The 24,050-nt window shown below is 44.1% G+C and overlaps 1 protein-coding gene across 5 annotated transcripts in view; it reads left to right on the top strand.

Moving 5' to 3' along the window:
* LEF1 (lymphoid enhancer binding factor 1) overlaps nt 1-24,050 on the top strand; it is a 93,065-nt gene that overhangs the window by 43,895 nt on the left and 25,120 nt on the right. For 2 of the 5 annotated variants that reach the window (XM_080374050.1, XM_080374049.1), the window contains 7 exons: nt 6,959-7,091; nt 11,151-11,241; nt 13,495-13,578; nt 15,467-15,589; nt 16,317-16,479; nt 19,061-19,168; nt 22,859-22,907. In XM_080374050.1, the coding sequence (XP_080230176.1) occupies nt 6,959-7,091; nt 11,151-11,241; nt 13,495-13,578; nt 15,467-15,589; nt 16,317-16,479; nt 19,061-19,168; nt 22,859-22,907 (751 nt within the window). Of the gene's footprint in view, nt 1-6,958; nt 7,092-11,150; nt 11,242-13,494; nt 13,579-15,466; nt 15,590-16,316; nt 16,480-19,060; nt 19,169-22,858; nt 22,908-23,560; nt 23,602-24,050 lie in introns of all 5 variants that reach the window. The other 3 variants (XM_080374051.1, XM_080374053.1, XM_080374052.1) reach the window with 3 other exon arrangements.

Here is a 24,050-nt window from a genome sequence, read left to right on the forward strand (position 1 = left end):
TAGCAAGGATCCTGGGTGCCTCCTTTGTCTGCTGGTGTGCTAGAAGCTGCTTCTCTCCTTCTCCCAAGGGTCTCCTGGGATGCTGTGGCTCTACCATTGCCTGATGAAACATGCCCTGGGGAGGAGGGGAAGCTTGCAATGACTGACTTAAAGTAACTTTCTTGTTCTCCTCTTCCCTGGCTCCCAGCACTAAATACAACTTAATTACGTGGCAAAGCACTGAAGTACAGTATGTGAGGAAAAAGGGGACCAGGCAGATTTTTAATTTCTGACCTTGGCAAGCCATCAGTTTACCCCCTGAAACATGTGATTTTGATTCTGGGTTCGTTCTTTGAATAAGTGTTAGCAGCGGCAAAGCCGTAAAGCTTTGCATTGGAGTGGACGCAGCATCTCACTTTGCCTCTGTACTGTGATGTGAGTCACTGGGGTATCACCCCCACTGCTTGTAAGCACAAAAGGTCAGTGAGATAAATGGCCTCCCGTTGCTGGGTTGTGAAGCAAGACAGAAAGACTGCGCCTTTTTTATTTGGCTTTCATAAACCACAGTATTCCTAAGCCCCTGTTTCCTGTGAGCAGGGTGTTCCTGTGGGCATGCTTTCCCATTGCTGCTCCTTTTAGCTTCAGGTGAGGCTAAAAGTAAGGTTACAAATCCACCACCCCCATACCTGCTGTGTCATTTTCCCAACTGTACCGTCTAAGGATTGGAGGTTTTGAAAATTAAGCATAACATGATCTCTGCTGTCAAAAGCCTAGGAGGAGGTTGGCTTTGGACATAAACCTATTGCTCTAAATAAATGGTTTGGGGACGGGGGGAGAGTAACTTGAGCTCTCGATACATCAAGCTTGCTGCATCTCTGCAAAGTTGTCTGTGGAAAGGGATTGTGTGAGAGCTCCCAGGGAGGGGGCAAATTGTGCAGTTATTGCTGGTGTTGCTGAGATTTATCTGTTGGTAACCAGTTCTGGCCAAAACACCTTAGTGTTACCTCTCCTTCTTCCACCTCTGGTCCCCCTATGCTTGTCCGTGATGAAACTGGACATGAGCCTGGTTTTGTCATTGCTGTAAAACTGCGTGCTTCTTGGTCTTGCATTTTTATTGCAACAGCTGGTCAGCAAAGGCATAAATGCAGAGTTAGTTTATCCATTAAAATGCTACTGCTATTTTGAGAGGACAACTGAAATGGCTGTCTTCTGGGTTTGCTAAAACCTTCTGCCTGAGGATGATTTCAGGGCTCTAGAAACTAGAAATTAAATAGGCTGAAAAGGGCATGGATTTTTCCTGTCTCTTCAGGTCAAGGTATCCTCAAATCCTCCAACAAATCAATGGTCCTTTTATTTTGGGGTACTGCTGTAGCAATAGTGGAAGTGTTTGGGTTTTTTTGAGGAGCTATCTGTTACTGTGTTTCCCCCCTGAATTTAGCATTTGCTGTCAAAAACTTGAAGCCATGTGTTTTTTAAATTACCCTCTCTTTTAGGACCAAAAGTGAATGCATCCGTTTCCCCATCCTTAAGTTTGGGGTTGGATTTTTTTAATTGGTTTATTTTAGTTTGAATTGAGAAGACCATCTGCTAGTGCCTGTGCCCAGCACACAACTTGTTGACAGGAGAGGAAAAGTAGACAGGCTGGGGCCTTTCTCGGCATTTTAGAAGCAGCTTTGTGCTTAAAGATAGAGGAAAAACAAACAAAAAAACCCCAACAACTGAGCACTGCTTTGAGTGTTGACTCAGGGATGTTTGCATCTTGGGTGCAGGAGCTCACTTGCTCGCAGTTCTCTCCGAACCTCCCTGCCTGTCCTCCTTTGTAGATGCGCATTCTTTGAAGGGTCGTTAATTTAATATCTTTCTCTGTGCAGCAGCTGGAACAAATGGTCCCCCCAGCTCCAGTGGGAGCTCCTAGCCGCCTGCCTCGCCCAGTGCTGACCTACAGGCATTTTTGCCATGGCTGTCTCAGGCTTTTTATAGTTTTTGCACACTTGTTGCATATAGGATACCTTACAGGTGCAGGCCTTCATTAAGCATTAACTAGCTGTTCGGGGAGGGCTTGGGTGATTGTTGGTTTTTTTTCTGGTAGTCTTGCTTTTCTTCAGAAGCATTTCAAAAATGAGGGAAAGCTTCATGGATTCAGACCAAATCGGAGATGCTGTGTTTCACCACTAGCTCACTGGATATTAATTTAAACTGTCTCAAAGTGTACTCCTCAGATGAGAGGACAGGCGCTTGTTTAAAATGGTGAGTAACTCTGTGACTACACATACGGCATCGCCAGCGCAGAGCACTTGCAGGGATCACCCAGCTGCGTGGCAGCAGCTGTACCAGTGCCATGGCTGGGGGATTTCTTCCCCCCATCTTTGTCCTGCCAAAGTGCCTTGATTACGGTTCAAGCCTTACCTCTTGCAGACTGTGACTGCTGTTTGCAAGGGAAACGTTTGCTCTTGCACTGACTTGTGCAGTTGTTCCTGCATTACTTTGACACAGCAATTGTTTTAAACCAGCGTCCAGTGCAGACCGAAGCTCATACTGGGGTAATGCCTACTGCTGGGTCAGGATCTTCTTCCCTGTCAGCTCTTACCCTTTCTCCACCATCATTATATTAGGGATTTTGGGTGGGTTTTTTTCAGGCCCATCATAAAATCAAATAGCAGCCTCCTCATAGCACTGGCTGGCCAATTAATTTGGCTCCTGCTGTTTCCAGTACATGTATATTCTCCCAACTCTGCCTGTTTGCCCTGTTGGTGTCCCTTTAGGGGACCATCCCCTGCCTGCACTGCCTCACCTTAGCCTGAGCAGATGCTCAGGAGAAGTAAAATACAACCTGATGAGCAAATGTCCAAGCAGCAGAAATGACCCAAGGAGGGCAGGGAAGAGGTCTCGTGAGTGTAAGGCCAGTTCCCAAAGGATGCTGCCATTGGCTGTGCTGCAAGACTTTGTGTTAGGACTGGAGACCTGGTGGGCCAGCAGCCTCCAAGGAGGCCACCAAAGTTTGCTCACTCAGAAGCGAGTGTCTCTTTGATCTGGGTTCCATGGGGCACAGCTGGGTGTCCGTGTCCACAGGCCAGCAGGTGCAGGTGTTCCTTTGCTGTTAACCCGTAATGCTCATAACAGGTTATACTGTGCATGACAAGATGCCCTAAAGCGTAAGGGAAGGTCTTCATGATTGTAAACCACAGGTCCTCATTTTTAATTGTTTATTTTTTTCCAAATTGCAGATCTTGAGTGAGGCTATATATTCAATTTCCTTTACTTTACAGGTTGTGTGAAGAAGCTTGGGCCCAGAGTTTAATGCAGGTGACTAAACTGATGTGATGTGGTAGTACACTATGTATGCTACGTCAGAGCCATGTTAAGAACCATTTCAACAAACATCCAACTTCTTCAGATTGTCTTGGAAATGAGAATTGCATCCTCATCTGCTTTATTGTTTCTAGGTGCTACTTAGGTACCAGCTTAGATCAAATTATGTTTTGGTGGGTGGGTAAGTATCGTTTCTGTACTGAAATATTGAAGAACCTCCTGTAGGACGATGGGTAATTATGTAATTGTCTCGTTGAAGGTGTGTGGACTGATTGGGTTTTGGAGGAGAAGATTTTAAGGTTGTGTTGAGGAGAAAAGGTGCTCTCCAAACCGTGCCTATATGAGACGTAAATGTCACCGGTGTGCCGCAGAGAGCTGTGGCGGTTGCTGGCTGAGTTGGCAGTGCTGAGTCATGGGGGACCGAGTTCCCCCTGCATGGACGTCATGTTGACCCAGGGCGGCGGTCACTGTGTCCAGGTCTCTGTCAGTCACTCCAGTGTTTCTGCAGCTGTATGCACCATCTTCAGAGGATTTGGGGAGGGAAATGCAGGAAGGATGCCCTGGTTTTGGGAGGAGGAGGAAGCCTATGGGCAAAGACACTGGGCTGCGGTAGGAGGAGTCTAATCAGCGCTGTCTGGTACCTCAGCGTGAGATAGGACTTCGGCCATGTCCTGCAGCCCTGAAAAGCCTTTGGAGCTGTAATGCCTGCTGCGAGCAGTACACAGTGGAAGGGGCTTCAGCGTCATCCCCCGTCCAGATACCCCCAGGCGAAGGGTGCAGGCCAGCATCTGTGGAACTGGCTGGAGTGTGTGGGGCCGGTCTGCTCCTCCACTCATCCCAGCCTGGGGTTGGGAAGATTGCGAGGGCGGTGAGAGGGGCATCCAGCTCTGCATATGAGATCTTGGTCTCCTGCCCTGAACCCGCTCTGGGAGGACGGCCCAGGTAACCTGTCTGGGTTGACTTGTAGTGCAGGTGCCATAGCAGAACCTACTTGCTCCATAGGGCTTTTGGAAAATCTGCTATCAGGCTCAAAACTGTATTTTGTGTGTGGTTTCTCCCTGCCAGTCCCTGTGGTTACCTTGGTGGTGGGGCTGTAGGGGATGGGAAGGCACAACTTGTGCCCACCAAGCCCCAGTCTAGTGGCACGCCTGGGTGCCCAGCAGGATTTAGAAGCCAGAACTCCATAAGCCCTCCCAAAGTGGTGTTAGGGAGGTCTCAGCCAGGCCCGAGAGCATTATTATTATTAATTGTTTTATTATTATCATTATAATTATGCTCATTATTATTATTTATTGTTACTGTTTCTTGTTCTTTTTTTTTTTTTTTCCAGTTTCTGGCTCTGCAGACCCCCAAATGCTCTTAATGGAGATACAGCCCGTTTATATGTTAATTTTAAGCCTGCTGACAAGCGGTTTGCTTTTCTCATGACTTCTCAAGGTTCCGTCGCCCATTGAAAGCTGCTGCTGTGGGCTTAGGGGATAAGGTGCCGAGAACTAGAAAATAAAATAAAATCTGCAGGGTGCTGGAGAGTGAGGGGGCACAGGGGCTGGCTTTCTTGAGGTACAGATGAGTGATTTCTGAAAGCAAGTAACCCTGATACCAGGGGTGTGCATGACAATTACACTCAGTATAATACAAAATGTTAATTACTAAATTTTGAGAAATTAATGCTGATTAGCAGCTCTGTGTGTGACCTAAATACATTTATTGCTTGATCTTTATTCATAATATACAGTTTATTGTTGATAAAGCAATTGCTGAATGGTGGGCTGGCCCACAAGTCTCGTAGCTAAAGACTGAGGCCCGATTTGTAAATCATCTGAAATTTGTTGGCATCTGTTTTTTGTTGAATTTATACAGCCAGGGAAGATGAATAGCAGTTTGAGCTATCCCCTTTACAACCCAGCTCATAGATATTATTGAGAATTCATATTGCTTTTATTATTTGGTCACAAAAATGGACCTAATGCTTGTTGGCTTTAAAACACCTACTAGCGCTGCTTTCTCTCTCCATCTTGCAAAATATAAGACAAGGCCGAAGCTTAAATTAAAATCCTCAGGTTCTTATCTCTTTCCCACAGGAAAGCAAATCTGTGTTGAAAACCGTAAAATTAAGAGGAGAGCAAGGATAGCATAATTTAGCAAAAATTCATGGCACCAGATTCTGAGCTATATGACTGGAGGGATAGGTCAGACATTAAGAAGATACTGCCTACTAATGCAAGTTCCTTAAGGTGGTGCTCTGGAAACAAGGCAAGCAGAAAATGCTGCACTGGTTCCCGTTTGCTCCCTTTCCTCCACTCCTACTGGCCTTAACAATAAATTGAGTTGTCCATTCAATAACCCTTCTGCTTCCAGAAGTCCAGAGAAATCCTGAGTTTGTACTTGGAGTATTGTCCTAACGTGTTTGTGCTGGGATTTCAATAGTGAACTCAAAGAAAATTAATTTCATTGAACTCCTTTTTTTTTTATTTATTTTATTTTTTTCTTAGTTCCTTATATTTGGCAGACTTTCCTTGCTGAGTTTTATCGGTATTTCTGTCTGAAGGACAGTTAATATTTTGCCTTATTTTTTTAAAAAAAATTATTAAAATCCTGTTTGCACCATAAGTATTTTTCCTAAGGGGCAGGGTATCGTGGTGGGATACAAATGAGGAGTGCCTGTTACACGCTGGCATCATTGCTGCAGCTCGTCCTGCCACGGGAAGAGCAGCTTGTGTTTCAACCAGCATTTTGTCAGGGCAGATGAATCCCATTGTCTTGCAGCCTTGATCCACGAGTGTGATTTTGGGGGGTGTCCTGCCATCATGCTGAGTGTCCCCTCCCCTGTGCCTCTGCAGGAAGCCTGACGAGAAGCGTGCATCTTGTCCTGCATGGGCATTGCCTTTCAGCACCCATTTTGGGATCCTCTCGGGTATTTGTAAGCACTTTGATTTCAGGCCACTGCCAACTGCTTATATGTCAAATTAGGCTTTTAAGGGTGTTTTTCAGTTGCGTACTACACAAATAAAGAGATTTCAACCAGAGTTTGTAAAATTGCAAGGGAAAAAACCCACCATTCCTTGTGGCAATGGAGGGGTGGGGAGGCACAGCCTGTCCCCACCACTGCAACGCCACAGCCATGCAGGAGAGCAATGGAGAGGAAGAGTGAATTGAATGAAAGTTGTGATGTTCTTAAGGCTGGAGATGTGGCAAACATACACTTTAAACCTTTTTTTTTTTTTTTTTTTAAATTCTGTCCTGTAACCGAAGGGTTTCTTCAGCGTTGCTGCTGGCTCTGCCATACTTTGGATACAGCCCTTGGTGTGCAGTGCTTGCCAGCCCGGTGTGGTGGCGGTCCTGCCCTTCAGCCTTTCCAGCCACTGCTTTTCTGGCCCCATCTCTGTATTTCCCAGATGCCTTTCCTCCTATTCCTGTCCCCCACTCATTTCCTCAACGCCCACATCCCTCCTCAGGCATCAGTGATTCAAGGATGCCAGTTCTGGCAGAAAACCTGGTTGCCATCCACCAGGCCCAATGTCATGTCTGTCTATCTGTTCCTCTCCCTTCAGTAGTGCAAATATGTAAAAATTGCATTTCGGAAATGTTGGGGGTTTTAGATTTTTTTTTTTAAATGCAGAAGCCCCACCTTGCTAACACTTATTTTATTTTATTTTTTCTTCTCTTGCAGTCAAACAAGGTGCCAGTGGTACAGCCTTCTCATGCGGTTCACCCCCTCACCCCTCTTATCACTTACAGCGATGAGCACTTTTCCCCAGGGTCGCACCCATCTCACATCCCCTCAGACGTCAACTCCAAGCAAGGTGAGCCCGTCCATCCCAGCATGGTGGGGATGCAGAGCAGTGCTGGTGCCCCCTGTGCTGCTGATAGAGCTTTATTTGTAATATTTTAGATTTAGAGGGTGGGTTCCAGGCATGCATGCCTGCTTTCAGAGATGGTCGTTCTGCCATGATGCTGGTATTTAACTTGGCTGTTTAAATCCTCATGCTCTTTCTAATGTGATAATTTGGGCGTGCTTTACTCGTCAAAATCTTCTAAAATCTCAGTAAGCAGCAGCCAGTCCTCGCCATCCCCTGTGGGGCCCAAGGCTTGTAGCACGCAGAAACAGCAATCATCCCTCACCTTCTCAAAACCAGGGGAAAAGTACTTCAGCAGTGGTGTTATTGAAACTTTTCCTTTTCCCCTTTTACTGAAAATTGTATTTTATGTCCTTGTATCCTGGCTGTCTGAATTCTTCCATATGTCTGTTGGCATAACAGAAGCATAGCCCATAAAATACAGTTTTGAGCCTGTGCAAGTTAAGGCTTTGCAAACATGACATTTTGTTTAACCTTCTCGTGCCGGCTGCCTTCTGCAGAATGCATAGTTTTAGATGTCTGAGTCGTGGGGGTCAGTTTTCTCTGCACCCCTAGGACTCCTTAAAACAAAAGCAGCCCCCCAGATCCTCATCTGGGGACATCACACCAGCACCCTCCTGGTCAGTCTGCGGGCTGCCAGGGAAGAGGGAACAACCTGTGAGGTGCTGAGCCCAGCCTGTGCCGAGAGTACTTGACCAGTGCCCCAGCAAAGCTGGGGGTTTCCTGGGGAGGGTGTGCTTGGTTGCATTGAAATGCAGGAGCTGGGGGGGATGTGATGGTGGTTGGGGAGGTGCAAGGGGAGGACTGACCCTGGCTGGCACAGGTCTGAGCCTGGGTTTGTGTAAGTGCCTGAGAAGGAGAAGCCTGCATGGGAGAGCTGGTGACGATGAGGGAAGCAGAGGGAGCAGAGGGTGTACAAAGGCGTTCACTGTAGTCAGGACATCTGTGTGTGGTCGTGAAGTCTGTCTGTGCTGGGGCTGGTCCTGGAGGGTGCCTCTCCCTGCCGTTTTCTGCCCTCGCATGTCCCACCATGTGGTGTGACACCTAGTTGACAAGATCGTGAAACTCTGCTTTACCTGGGCACACATCCATGGGCACAGTTGTCCCATTTATCTGGAGAGGTGTCTAGCCACCATCGTTCAGGGAGAGAGACCTTTCTTAGTTCTGACTTGCCCTGAATGCCTAGATTTTTTTTTGGCCTTGCTACACAGATAATAACATGGGCTACATCCAGAAAATTCCATGGCCCTGTGGCTCTGTGTGGATTTTTTGCTCTTTGCTGATTAGTTGGTTGTTGTTTTTTTTAGGGAGGGGGAATACAAAAAGCACTCTGCCTGGAAAGCCTGGCCTGTAAATACAGGTATAATATCTTTTTCAGAGTTGGAAGAAGCAAATGGAGACCTCCTGTCCTCATTTGTCTTCCTCCTTTGCATCAGTGCCCAGGAGAAGGATATTCACATTCATTCCTTGAAATCCCAGTGGTGCCACCAGTTAGAGAATGGGGTTTCCACTTCTTGTGCAAGCTGGCTGCAACGGCTGGGGCACACCCCGCTGCTGCAGTTCATGACCTTAAGTGAAAACCTCTTGCCGCATGATAGGTTTGCCCTCCTGCAGTCCTTCTTTGCCTTTACCCCTAGTTTATTTTTGTATTCCTGTCCTGCAGACCCAAACCAAACATCTAGTTTGTTGTTTCTGCTGCCCATTGTCCCTTCTGCCTTTTCTCGCCCCCTCTCCTGTCCAGCCCCAGTGCATCCCACCACTGACATCGCCATCTCCAAGCACTAGCCTGGCCAGGGGCTCTGCCAGGGGGCAACCAGGGGCATCTCTGGTTCAGAGCTCATGTTCCCCCAGTGTTCCTGAAAGGGCTCTCGATCTCTTTGCTTAGTGTCTGGTGAAGATGGGGATGAATAATACAGACTTCTGGTTTTGGCTGTGGCAGTCTCCTTTATGTGTGTGGTCTTTCTATACTCCCTGTTTCGGTGCCGCTGGCATGTGGGAGCAGCCCCAGTGAAGTGGCCCATGCAGTTGCTGTGAAGAGAGGATTTATTTTTTTTTTCCATCAAGTCCTGTGCCAAACGCCTCCAACCATTGTTTCTGTCCTTGCCTCCCACCATGGATTTGGAACAAGGCACTGCCCTGGCACCCCAGCCCTGATGCCAGGGCCAAGGTGCCCTCCTCCCACCAAAATCCCCCAACAGGGGTGTCCACAGCAGCTTGCCTGCAGTGCTACCTCTTGCACCCCAGGCACTTTGGGAAGGAGACACAATCACCACCTTGATAAAGTCAGTCACTTCCTCTCCTTTTTTTTTTTTTTTCTTCTCTTTCTTTCTTTCCTTCCCTTAACCCTCTCAGGAGCAAGAACTTGCTTTGGAGAGCACTGGCTGTATGGTAGCTGTGCGTGTTCCTGCTGGGCATTAGGTGTCTAGCAGCCCCCCATCAGGGTCCAGAAGCTTTGGACTAGTGATAACCACTGTGCATTAGTGCAGGGACAGCAGCGTTGTCTCTGTTGGTCAGAAATGCGGATTTTGTGGAAGGAGTGGCCCAGTTCCTTGTGCAGAACTTGGTCTGGCAGGGGCAAGGTCGTGCTGTCACTCCCAGGAGCATCAACCATCACCAGAGATGAGAGAGATGAGATGCTGGGCTTGTTTTTCACCTTTGGTTGGTTGTTGTTTTGTTTTTTTTTTTTTTTGCAGCTGCTCTGGAAGAGCATTCCCTCTCACATTAAAACCCTGGGGTATATAAAGTGTTCCCTCTCTTGTCAGCCACCAGCTGTTTTACACCTTTGAAAAGACAACTAGCCAGAAATTTGATCCTCACTCAGACTGCGGTCCCAAGTCTGAGAATTTAGCTTTTTTGAGACAGTAACACCACCAGTATTGTTTTCTATCTTTTCCTGTACATAGTCCTGAAAGATGTTCTTCAAATCTTGTAATTAAATTCAGTAGATTAAAATACAAACTGGGGGGGCAGGGGGGATAAATCACTGGCATCAATCTATAAACCACGTCTCAAGGTAGCGCACACATTCAGTCTTGGACCTTTGGAGCGTCACCACATAAATATTTAATACCCCTTTAAAGGAGCTGATTTAACATGTGAAGTAGACTTAACAATTCCTTCTGCTTCAGCCCCCTCTTCCCCAAACACATTTAAATAAACCGATGTCTTTGTGGCCTCTGCAACCATAATTCCATGTCTCCTGGGGGCACAAGGTTTAGGTGAAGAATGGAGACCACAGACCCTTTTGGGACGAGGATTAGCTTTAATCTTGAGGTGATTCTTGCAGTTGTAGGACTCTGTGTTCTGGGGAATGTAAGCTGATGGATCATTCCTGATGGGGCTCTTATTTTTCCATGAAATACTACCAATGCAAAACAGATTGACCTTGGAGCCCACAGGAGTCAACTTGATGAAGAGCTTAGTTGGAGCTGGAGTGACAATTGGAAGCCAAATGAATCATATCAAGTGTGACCAATACAGGCCTGAAAATTATTCTTAATTAACCACTGATCCTCTGTGGTAGCAAGTTTCCAAAATCTGTGAATCCATAAGGGAGCCCATGAAAATGTACGAGTAGCAATTTACCTAATCTAATAGCTCTACTGTAGTGCCTCTTTGACAACGCCTTATTTTCCTCTTGTTTCATGCAGTGTTAGAAGAGGTCCTTAGGATTTGATTGGGTTTGGTGAAACCATTGAGAGGACAGTATTGCCTAACGCGCTTTACAGAAGATCTAAACTTGCAGGGGTCCTTACCTGTACAGTTATGTGCTCCTTCCACTTTGTTTTTTCCAGTATTTCCCTTTGAATTGCAATATCATGTGCAATTTATCGTTTATAAAGGTGGCATGGGTAGCCTTTTGCTTTTAATGCTAACCAAGAAGGTGGTTATTTCTTATCCAGAACACTAATTCCGTTGTAGCATTGGCTGTGTTAGCTGTGAACTGTAGCTCACGTGTAGTATTTTGAGGGGGAAAGTCATTCATTCTTCTGTGCTCTTTAACAGGCATGTCCAGGCATCCTCCAGCTCCTGATCTCCCTACCTTCTATCCCTTGTCTCCAGGGGGGGTTGGACAGATAACACCACCTCTTGGCTGGTAAGATCTTTTAGCTTCTTTTCAGACAAAGGTGCATGTTCACGCCATTCACTGTTGTTGAATCAATTGCAGCATTTACAAAGTAAGAATGTCACTGCAGTAAGAAATTACTATGTTATTTTAGCTGAAAAGATCAAAAAATGGTGATCTTGGAAATGAATTGAATCTGGTTTTTGAACACTTACAGAAATTGAAGTGTGCAGATTTCACTTTGAAGTCTATATATTTCTTATGGCTCAGATTTGTGGCTCTTGGCATTCGAAAGATAGCAGAAAACAGTTCTCAAGGAATTAAATGTAAATTTTTAATAAACAAGATTGCAATTACTAAGGGGAGGGGAGGTAAGAAGGAACTTTGAAGTGTGTGTGTGGGGAGAAATCTTGAAACTGCACCCAAATGGAGAACAAACTTTTGTAGTCTGCTGCTTTTTAGCTTCTGTATGGAGAGAAGCCTCTGCCATTGGGAGATTTCGCTGCTCTAGCTAATACTGGCACTCTCAGGATCTCTCTCTGCCACTCAGAGTGTCATTTTCCTCTTGGAGGAAACACGTGGTATTTTCAGAGTAATCAATTCAGCAGGATGCTTCATATCTGCTTGGGGTAGATAGGTACTTGCCCTCAGCTCTGTCGGAGAAAGAAATAAGAAAACTCAGCAACAATTTCAGTACTTTACAGTTTGTATCTTGACTAGTCTGTGCCCATGCAATAAGCGATGCAGATTTTTTTTGTTGTTTTTTTTTTAATGTGTCTATGGGAGGGAGACATGATCCAGATGACAGCAGGCAGAGAAAGTAGAGAGCAGAAGATTGTGAAACGCTGTATTGCTGGCAAGTCTTTCAGGAAGTGTCACATACCTTTTTGGAACAAATGATTGTCAGATACCAAGCTAAAATATGGAAGTATCTGACTCTCTATTTTTATATTATTACCCCCTGCCCCCATTTATTGCTGCTTGGGCTGACTTCACCACTACCAGGCAGTTCCTGGCATGCATTTTCCAGATGTGGTTAATCATTTCTTCTGAATGGTTTCTAGATGCAGAGGCTGGGGGGGAAGGAAGGGCAAAAGAAAAGAAAGGGAGAGACTAGATCTGGTCTTACAAGGCTTGGGGATGTGTTCAGTGGCACTCACCAACAGTGGGACATGCCCAGCCATCCCTTATGCTATCATCCAGCTGCCTTCTGTGCAGTAGCGCTGCTGAGACTTCCTCCACCTCCCCGCCCCAAGCACTGCTGATTTCCAGTAACATACACCAGGTGTGAAACCTCTATCCTGAACTTTACGAACACCAATATCCCTTTTTTCACCCCTCTGAAAGCTGATCTGTCAGTCAGTCAGTCAGCGAATAGGCTTGATGCATGTGGTGGTCTTTCTGGGCTGGTTCAGGTATTGGGGCAGAACCAGTATTTGTTTGCGTTACCATAGCGTGCTACTTCAGGGTGTTCATCATAGTTGCAACCTGAACCATTGGTAACTGAAAGTAACCAAAATGTAATCATGATGATTAAAAACTAGAGTTCAAATGACAGGCTGCTAGCAAAATACTCTGTATCTATGGGAGTATAAAGGAGGTAAGAATTTCACCCAAGCTTCTTTTACTGGATTGCAAAGTTTGATCTTTAAGTATAGTTAAGATGGCCTTGTGTTTCTGTGGGCTTTTAGGTGGCTGTGGTTTGGGTTTTGTTTATCAAATAAACTTCTACTTTTTTAGAAAAGCTGGCCGCTTGTATCTCACTATAGAAGATGCAAATGGAAAGAGTCCGTCCTAAGCTTTCAAAGATTTAATAAAACCGTTCAAAAGGTTTTCTAGCTTAATAATTCACAATCCGGTTTTGTGCTGATCTACGATAGAACTATTTGGAATAAGATGCCTCTTTCCTAAGAGCTGGTTAACCAAATCTGATACCAGTGCTTTTGAAACTAGGTGAGAGTGGGACACAGATGGAGGAGTGTGCATGCGTGTGTGTGTGTGTGTGCGCGCGCGTGCGTGCACATGTGCTCTGGGGGAGGAAGGCTGTTTGTTTTGGCTTTTCTCCTGGGTGTAGAGCTAGATTGGGAATCTTTAATAGCAAGGGAGAAAGCCCAAAGTGTTCAAGTATTTGTTAGTTTTTAATACAGCAGAACTCTTGAAAGTTTTACCTGTTACTATTTATTTGTGACTAGTACTGAGTTCCCATCAAGTGCTTGTAACTCTAGAGTAACTATTGAATACCGTATCATATGATTGATGGGTTCCTTTCTTCTGTGACCTCAGGCAAGGTCAGCCTGTATATCCCATCTCGAGTGGATTCAGGCAGCCCTATCCATCCTCACTCTCAGTCGACCCTTCCATGTCCAGGTAGGTGTAGGAGGTGAATGACTGACTGGGGAGTAACTGTTGGCATTAGAGGGCAAGTTGGTCTTCTGCTTGCATCTTGGTCTGCCTTTGCTTGCTTTTCAGTCAGCTAAAACCTTATGCATACATTTTTATTTAACTTATTTGTGTATATACAGTTTGCCTGGATCCCACACTGGTCTCATTCAGCATTTTCTTGGCAGTCTCTGGAGTATTGCAATTAGGAGCACCGGTGAATTGTCAACAATTAATTGAGCTGTTTCATCTGAAATGAGTCATTAGTTCATTTCTAGATGCAACATATAGTGTGCATCCTTGGGTTTTGCTCATGCAAGTATGCAACCAGGTGGATTGTCACTGTAGTCTGTGTTCTCTAGTCCTAATTTCAAAGTCTTAGTAATTAGTCTTGAATCATTTAGGTATCGCTCTGTGTGGAAACTTGCTCGCAAGTAGGTATTTTATAGCCCAGAGCCACTAATGGCAGGGGATGCCAGCACAGTGTATTTGTACTGGTGTGTGAATCAGGCACTGTGTCTTTATGTCTAAGTGCAAGCAAGCAATGCTAATTGAGACCTGGCCATGACACACTCCAGACCTCCTCTCCTCTGCTTTTGCACTCTAAAGACAGCTTCTGCATCCTGTGCTTTGTGTACACAAGGTTGCAATATACCATTCTTGGTTGGTGTTTTGTGTGACCTGTAGAAGACACATCCTCTTGCACGAGGATTTAAGACAGGCCACTTGATAAGTGGTGGGTCCTCTTGCTTCTATTTGTGTGGACTCCTTTGGATTATCACTGTCCCTTCACTTCTTTACAGGGGAATGATAAGCATGTGCCTGTCAGGGTGACTGGGAAGAAAACCCATTCTTTCTCCGTAACAAAATGACTTGATTTCGTTACAGGGCTTCATGTTTGCTTTATTTTGATGGCATGAAGGAGAAGGGCAAGGGGGCTAGGGAATGGAGAAAGGGGAGGCTGGATGCCGTTCCTTAACCAGCACTCATTCAGCAACCCTTTGGGGCGTGAGCTTGCTTTTCATGTTAATGGTACTTCCTGCCAGTTCAAAATAAAGCATGCAGGTTTTCTGCTGTGCTTGAGCTTGCAATGCTCAGCACCTTCAAGATCTGTTTCAGCTATCCTTGGGGATGACCTGGGTTCATAGGGTTGGATGATTGAGTTAGTGGTACTTCGGTTTTCTTCTCCATTTTCCTTCTTGTACGAATGAAAGGAAGCTTTATTTGGAAGTCGCTCTCTCCACCCCCCCACCCCCACCCCTTCTTCCAGGATGCAGGATTTTTAAAATGTATTTTTATTTTAAGCATTTGAGGGAACGATAGTGAGTTCAAGTGAAGTGATGTTAAAATCTTTTAGCTTAAGTACCTTGAAAAGTAAGAGATTCCCTAGAGAGCCATCAGGGACTTCTTGAAAATACTCTTCTTCTTTTATTTTATTTGTTTCTGCATGGCAGTTCCCTCCTTTGCATTCGCTGGTGGTGGATAGTTTAAGAATGTTTCTATCTTGGTGTGAAAATACAGTTTTTGGTTAAGAAATGTGTATTTTTATTGCTAGTCAGTGCAATAGTACAACCATTAAATGTTTCTTGTTTGCATTGCTAAAACTGTTTGCCTGAAAGGTAATAAAAGAACTTCTTTACAACCAAAATGTTGACTGATTTTTTTGTGTGTTTGTTTTTCTTGAATAAATGGGCTACAATGCACAAATCTTAGCCAAATGGTTTTCATGCACTCTTAAAGAATTGTCTTCCATTGCAAGCTCTGTAGCATTTACATTCTTGTAGTGTTGACATTCCTGGGGCATCCCACTGCTGTCATATGTGTTTGATGCCTGTCTTCCATAGGGTTACAGACCTTCCTTTGTTTTCTCTTTTAGGTTTTCACATCACATGATTCCTGGTCCTCCAGGCCCTCACACAACTGGAATCCCTCACCCAGCTATTGTAACACCTCAAGTAAAACAAGAACATCCGCACAACGACAGTGAGCTAATGCATGTGTGAGTCTGCCTTTCTGCGCTAGCCCTTATTTTATAAAAGTTTGAGAACTAACTCTATCTGAAGAAGAGTCAAAGATGTTAAAATAAAAAAAGGTGCCTTTCATGAACTCTCTTGAATTTTAACTCTTCTCCTATAACTGAAATGGGAGATGTGGGGCACTATTTGGGAAGAGTAATGAGACGTGAAGCCATTTTTCATTCCAGTCCAGCACTTGTTAGCTATCAGCAACAGTCATTTTGATTCAGACATAATCATGGACCTGTCTACCTGTGAATGTTGCTTGAGTGTGAACTCACAACCTTCTGCTGGAAAAGATCTTAACTGCAAAATTTACTAGTAAGAAGCAGCCTTTTGCCATACTAAGCAATAAGGCTTAAGAAAGAAGCGGATGAGGAGCTATCCTCCTGTCTGTAGCAGTGGTCTTTTAGGGTACTATGGGTAGCCTTTCAAAAATAATTGAGAGAAGTGATCAATTTGGTGTAGATTCACAGATCAAATGTTATTTGCTAGAGACTGTCAACCTGACATCCTCCCTGAGTGTTAAATTAAGTCAGTTCTCTGAAAAGATATGAAAGTGAATGGGACATGACCACTGAAATTCTCATTCTTACTACTTAAGTGTTACTGTAACCACGGGTTGGTAATTTTCCATTGGTTTTTTTTTAGGCTGAAGGTAAATGGATGCTTTTTTTTCCCCTCCTTTCCCTTTCCCCCACCACGTTTTAGGAAGCCTCAGCACGAACAGAGAAAAGAACAAGAGCCAAAAAGACCTCATATTAAGAAACCTCTGAATGCTTTCATGTTGTACATGAAAGAAATGAGAGCGAACGTTGTAGCAGAGTGTACTCTGAAAGAAAGCGCAGCTATCAACCAGATTCTTGGCAGAAGGGTATGTACAGGAGGGTGTGTGTGTACTCACGTGTGCTGCTAATTTGTGTTTCCTTTTAGTTGGGTGTGATGGCTGACTTTCTGCTTGAGGTGCTAACTAATGTGCAGCTATCAAATTAGCTATATAAGATAAAACACGCAACTAAAAGCAGTATCTTCATTTTCCTTTTTCAGCATTAGCAACATCATCAAATTCGTGTCTGTTCCACTCGTGGTGTCAGCACCTCAGGCATGAAATATCCTCATTCACACATGGAAGTGCATTCAAATCACCCTCTGGGCCCTTCCATAGACTGCCATCCATCAGAGCAGGAGGGAATCATTCAAAGATGAACACTGGACACCAGTAGAGGTGGAACTCAAAAAGTGAATGTAATGTGATTCGGTTGTAAAGTCATGTAGGCTGGGAGGCATCTGTGCAAGGTCATCTAGTCCAGCAGCTGCTCAGAGCAGGTCCAGTAACATCAGGTTGTTCAGGGGGTTGTTCAGTCAAGTTTTGAATGTCTCGGAAGTCACCAGCCAAGTACTGATGATCCCAGAGCCTTGCTGAGGCCATTTCCTTCTGCAGCACTGTATGCATATTTTGTTCTTTCCGTGCTCTGAAAAAAAAAGAGATGCACACCAACCCAAAATGACAAACTTCATGTTCATGGTCAGTGTTGTTCTTCCAAGGGAAGGCAGCAGAGGTAGATGCTCATTTTGCCCTTGACTGTCCTGGAAATGAGAAAAGGGGCAACTTTTGTATCAGTCAGAGTTTGAGTAGGGAGTATTCGAATCCCCCTTCTTGACCACTGACTAAGGCAGTATTGAGAGACACTGCAACTCTCTGGAAATCCTGTGCTTTTAAGTGGGAAATCAGTACATGACCTTAACTGCTCCTTCTCTGTTACAATCTGAAGACCCTCACCCCACCCAACCCTCTCAAACAGAGCATACATCTATTGGTACTTGTCCTGGTTCCTGGCTCCTGCAGCCTTCTGCCTTGTCTCTGATGTTCTTGTTATCTTCTCTCTAAGGACATCTCAGTGCTTGCCTTTTCCATTCTTTCATCCAAGTCTCTAGGATCGTTTTTTCATTCTCACTCCCTCAGTAATTGATCTCAGTTGCTTAGTATGTCACCCCTGTTTTCTTGGCTTGAATGAGGGCAGTGGCTTGCTTATCTCCGTTTTGGTAATGAATCAAGCCTCAGTGCCTCTTACCTGCTTTTTCCACATCTTGGAGTCTTCCTTTCAAGTTACTGTTCTCTGTGAAAGTACCTCAAATTTCATTTTTACTGTGGTACAAACCATGTCTAAGTTATCCAGTATAATTGCTTGGAGATTAATTATTGTCAAATGTTTTGTCTTCAGTCCTCCTGGTCACTGTTTACTATACCCTGTGCCACTCTGTGACAAGAACTACCTCTGTTTTCAAGAGCTAACGCTTCACACGCTGCTGGGCTCTGTGATGCCACTGCGTAACGTTCACTGCCTTCCAGTTTTGGAATGCCCGTGTGGAGTCTGAAAGTTGCAAATAGGCTGAACTGCTGCGTTCTCAGTAACACATCGAACTTGCCAAGTCCAGACAGACAAGTGCTTTAGTTCACGTCTTCTGACATGTAACAAACCGACATACCAAACAAACGTGATCTGATCTGAAATCCTAGTTCTGTAAATTATTCTTGCATGAGTCTCTTAATGATTTCATGTGGCTTTTTTTTAAATAAGTTCTCCCCCCCATGCATATTGGCAGAGTCAAACAAGAAGATGCATCTAATGCTGCAGCAGTGGAATCTGATTCAAAATAAAAGGCATTTACTCTTCTTGGTTCAGGTCTACGATAGGTGTTTCAACAAGAACAACATGATTAGATACTGATGTAGCTGGTGCCTTTTCAAATGTGCAGATGTGAAGGGTTTTTTTTGTTTCAGGTTGTGTTGTTTTTTTTTTAACTACGTAAAAGCAGTAAGTTTATCCCTACTTGACTACACAGGTCAACTCATGTAATTTGGAAGACTACAGTTCTGTGGTTTCTGTCTCTTAGAAACTTTTTGCTGTTGCCATTTTCTTCTGTTGTAACAAAAAGAAATCAGAAGCTCAGTACTTAAGAAGTTGATCTTGGAACAGGAGCCTGCTGACACCCAGAAAGCCCTCTGCATCGGCATTGAAACCTGTGTGTAGCTGCTGCTTAAAACCAAGGCAGCAAACCTTTCTGTGGTGGGGAGCTTGCTGCCCTTCAAAAGCAGCACAAAACCTTTCTGTTTTGTCAGGAGCTAAACGGTGGGGTTTTTTGTTGGATTGGGGATTTTGTGTTGGCTTTTTTTTTTTTTAAGTAGTGTGAGGAGAGCATGGTTCTGTGAGCAGGTTATTTGGTGAGCCCTGTTTCCATAAATGATTTTTGTCTTGCTCAAGGCACTTGGCAGTTGCAGAGCTGACGAATGCCTGAAAGTTGGTTAAAAAACATGGGTGCTTGTAATTGCTAATGAATTTCATTTTTGCAGTGGGGAAGGACTGAATCAAAGTCACAAGAACACTTGCTCGTGTCATCTGTTGCCTAGGTATGAGTTATGTCCTAGTCTAATGCTATGTTTATTTTGTTTGCAGTGGCATGCTCTCTCCCGTGAAGAACAAGCAAAATATTATGAACTAGCTCGTAAAGAAAGGCAGCTACACATGCAGCTTTATCCAGGCTGGTCTGCAAGAGACAACTATGTAAGTCACTCACTTGAAGGCTTTTTTTAAAAACTAACTTCCTTTACCTAACTTCTTTTTATTTTCTTCTTTTTAATTTGTGGAAAGTTTTGGATGGAGGGACAAACGTAAAACATTAGCCTTATTTGTTTGTACTTCACTCATCCAGAAAACTCGAGATGTTCTTGTTGTAGTTGACATGCTGCTTATGGAAGTCACAGTTTTTCAGAGGAAAAGATGAAAACTGAAAGATTTTTTCTAAGGCAATGACCCATACTGTCTGAAAGCATATTTTACTGTACAGCTGTGATTTTTCCATAATCTTCTATTTGATCACTTGCTATCCAGAAATCTTCTTTAGACCTGAGCAAAAAAGGGATGTGTCTCTTGAAAGAGAACTGAAAGCCCAGGGGTCTTAATGCAGACTGAACTTTAGCTGAAAGTAATACAGAATGGTCCATCTCTGAAATAAGGCCTGCAAAATTTGTATAAGTAAACTTCCTGACAGATTCTGCTTTTATACCATTCAGTGAAGCTACTAAATTTTCTTAAAATTACTCTTACTTTATAATTAAATATCAAACAAGTGTTAATAGCACATTGTAAGCACAATGGCATAATTGTGCAGTGCAAGCTGTGCGATGAGGTGTCAGTTTAGTCATATGTTATGTTATGAAACTAACAAGCAGCATCCTGAAAGACTGATCCTAGTCTGAGATCTGGGGTCCCTTCTGTCCCCCCGTCAGCTGTGGCATTATTTACTGTGATAGGAGGTGTACATGCTATATCTGGCTCAGGTTTTCATCTGCATTAGGTGGACAGTCGTATTTTTCTACTTTGGTAATGTCTTGTGGACATCAAAGATTGAGGTACCTAAATACAGTGTTAACAGAAACTGTAGAAACTGGCACAGAAGGTATTGACACAGAAACTATGTGATTGTCTTTTGAAGCAAATGCCTTGGTCTCGCTGACAGCCATGCCCGGTTTTGTAAGCACAGACGCTACTGTAAGCCCTAGCAGCTTGTTTCTGCCTGTCTTACAGTCATCTTTTCTCGTAGATGAGTTGTCATGACCTTACGCAGATAGGGTTTATTTCCAGTAACCAGACCGTGTCAACAGAGCTGTCTTGAAATATACCTGGAAGCAAATAGGGCCTTAGTGATACGCTCCTGAAAATGATGGGATTTCAATTGTCTTGAACTTACTTGCTGGAAAATCAAACCACTTTGGAGCCTTGTCAGTTCATGCTTACTGGACGTCAGTCAGCCTTCAAGATTGTCCTGCGATGCTTGCTCATGTTGACTTTGGGCACCTGACGTGTTTTGCCCACAGCCTACTGCCATACAGCACATGCAGTGGACCTGCAGATTCTTAAAAGCCTTGATAGACATCGGGAGTGTGTAAGGTGGCACGTATGATTTCTTTCTTCGGTGTGCTTCCAACCTACATCCTGTATGGAAGTATAGCTGCGATGTACTCCAGTCCTGTATGTTACAAGGGAGAACTCTGGTCGCTTCCTCTCGCAGTCCTTTTCCCTGCCTTGCCAGGAGTGCACACATTTGTTGCAGTGGAAGTGAGAAGGTGATCATAGTAGATGTATCAGTGAAACCTTTTCAGGTATATATAACCTTTTTTTCTTTCTTTCTTTCTTTTTTCTCTTCATTTTTTCTAACTTGGATACAATTTCATTTTTTGACTGCTTATTTAGCACAGATATTACTTCAGTATTTTGAGAGTTGGAAGTGACTTCCATTTCATGTGGCTGAATTTCATAAAACAGTACAATTAAAAATATGTACTACTTGGTTTTAATTCTTCTATTTTAGTTTGCCTGGTTATGCAGGATTTCAGAAACATCAAGAAAATGTTAAGCATTGCTATGCAACTATTGACAATATCTGTGTGCTTTTTTATTAATGACATCCAAAGCAGTTCTGCAAAGTTGTGTGATAGTCATGAGAAGCACAGTGTTTTCATAATGTGATGGTGTCTGTGTGTGCTGGAGTTGTCAGAAACTGCTTCATTTGGCAATGCTGACAATTAGTTTCCAGCCCAGCCTTTTCCTTCTGCTCCTCTGCTTCTGGTATCTCATAGATGGATCTCAGATCAGCTTTCAGAATGTTTTAGCACTTGAAGTCAGCCTGCCATAGAGAATAAACCATAATTTTCCTCCTGTGATTTTTCCATGTTAACATCTGCGCTAATGCACTTTCCTCTGTAAAGAAGTATTGCCTCGGTGCCTAAAGCATATATCACTGCGAGTTTCCAAGAGCCCTTGAAATCTGCTTTCCAACTTCTAGCCTTGGTCCCATCTTCGGAAGCTCGCTCACAAGGCATTGCCCAGCCTTGCTGTCAGCCTGAGTTGGGCAGACCCAGACTATCAGCGGGCTGGAGACAAATTCATCTGCTGTAGCTTCAGTGTAGCCTGTATTTGGAGCCCTTGCTTGCTGTCCATCTGTGAGCACTGCGGTGGTTTGAGGTGGTTTCTCACATCACTTGCTTTCCGTCCTGTCACCTTCAGAGCTAGCTTACGGCACGCTGTGCCCCTCCCCCTCAGCCCTTCTAGTCTGTGGCCACTGTGCGTGGCAGGGTCTGTACCAGGACATGTGTTGGTGGCTGCCAGCTGTGTGTGTGGGGTGGCCTCTGGCTGCGGGCAGAAGGATGGACAGCAGGCTGCAGTCCCGCTTACAGCGTCTGCACCAAGGTTCGCCTTTGCTAGAGCTCATCTGTTAGAGCCTGTCCTGGCACCTTGAAGGCTTCTTTAAAATATAAACGGATATGCCTTTCTTTTTTTTTTTTCCCAAACATACAAGAAAAAAAGTTTTGACTGACAATGTAGGACAATAAAGAGAAGTCACATGGAGGAATATCAAAGCAGTAATTAGGGCAATGCAAAATGACCGAGGTTTAAAATTGTGGGTATAAACTGACCTTTTGTTTCCTGAAAGACTGTGTGAATGAGGAGCTCTGGCCTTTTCCATAGATGGGGGTGCGGGAGAAGGTTGTGTGTGTGGGTTGGCGCAATGAGCTGTGCTGGCATGCTGGTGCCAGTGTGGTGTCCAAGGCAGACAGCTGCCAGACGTCCTCTTCTGCCCTGCACCTTGGTCGTGTTAAGGGTGCTCTGCTGTACTGCAGCCTGCTATTTGCTTATTGTACAGCACGTTCTCCAGGCCAGGCACAGCCATATGAGACTTGGCTTTTGTTAAGGTACCAGCGTTATCAGAACAGTTTTAGTTGGCTGGTGTGCACCCTGGGGGCAAGTCATGGTCATCCTGGGTACTTTCAACACCCTGTCTGCTGTTGCCATGTATGACAGTGTAAGTATCTGAATGTGTGAAGAGCTCTTGTAAGAGCCATAAATTATGATATCAACATATGTGTCATCAGATTATTAAGCGTGAGAAGTCTTTTAGATGCTTGCGGCTGCCAGGGTTAGTTGAAAAACTGCCAGAAATTGTAATTCCGTGTGGATATAAAAATGTGTATTGCTCGTGCATATTTCTCCATAGATGTTGAGAGCAAACCTTGTTACCACTGAAACAGTTGCAAGTGGGTTAGAAAAGGTTTTAGCTACCCTGAAACCAATTGGGTTTTTTCCTAAATGCTTTCTCAGTGTCCAAATGGCTTTCATTTCTATGCTGTGTGGTGGGGGAGTGACCAAGAAAAGCTCTACGCATGCAATGGTATGGTGAAATTTCCTGTTTTTTAGGGGAAGAAAAAGAAGAGGAAGAGAGAAAAGTTGCAGGAATCAGCATCAGGTAGGCCATGGCCAACTCTTACTTTTACCATTCACCTCAGGTGTATTTTAGAAACCAGGGCTTGTGCTATTTAATTTTTACATGCTTTTCTCTAACACTTGCTTCTGATGGATGTTTTAAGATACTTCACTTTGAATCCAAGCTTGTGAAAGTGCACACAATACGTGTCTCCTTTCCCTTATGCCTTGCTGTGCCGCAGTCCTGATGGCATCAACAACTTTGGCTGAACTTCTGCATTGCTGCAGTCACTGTCCTGCTTTACCTTTTGCTTTTCTCCTCAGCCAGCGCTGTATCATCCTTAGACTTAACTGTTCTCAAATACTGTGGGATTATTGGACACGAGAAACTTTACACTGACCTTTTTGTAGCCACTGTATTTTTATTGCTGTGTTTTGTGTTTCTGTGTACACTAACAGCTGCCTAGTAGGTTGGCTAAAAGCATCAGTGAGGTCTCCTCTTTGCCTGTAAAATATATACAAAGAAGCACCCTGTTTTCCACAATAAAAATGGCTGGTATAAGAACCATAAAAAACCCAAACTACTAAACCAAAAACACACCAAAAAAATCCATGTAATATTGTAGCAAACAAACTTATTTGGAATGTGCAAAAAGTCTGTAAAGAAATTTGTTAAAGGAAAACAATCTTCTACAGGTACAGGCCCCAGAATGACAGCTGCCTACATCTGAAGCATGGTAAGAACATCTCTAAAGCTTTCCTGATGATAAAACTGAATTGTAAAATAAGCTTTCTTATAAATTTTATGCAATAATATGAATTTAGCAAAAATTGCAGAAGTTATCATATCCCAAAGCTAATGTTACTTTGACTACTGATGGTTTTTATACCGGCTATCTATTAGGTGTTCACCATTTCACTTCTCCACCTTAATATTTTCAAATTGACCATACCTCACTGACTCGCTGCAAGTCTGCCTGTGAAGCACAGGGATGGGTTTATTAAGCAGTGCAAACCCTCCCAGCCAGCAGACTGTCACAGTTCATAAGAGCAGGTTAGATGCTGGCTTCGGAGTACATTTTATGTGCTGACATCTTTTAGATGCTGGCTGGCTGGGTACACTTTTAAAAAATGTATTCACCTGTATACTAACAAAAAATCTGCTAAAAGATGGGGCTGTATAGTT

This window comes from Falco punctatus (genome assembly GCF_963210335.1).
Source record: "Falco punctatus genome assembly, chromosome: 1".
NCBI lineage: Eukaryota > Metazoa > Chordata > Aves > Falconiformes > Falconidae > Falco > Falco punctatus.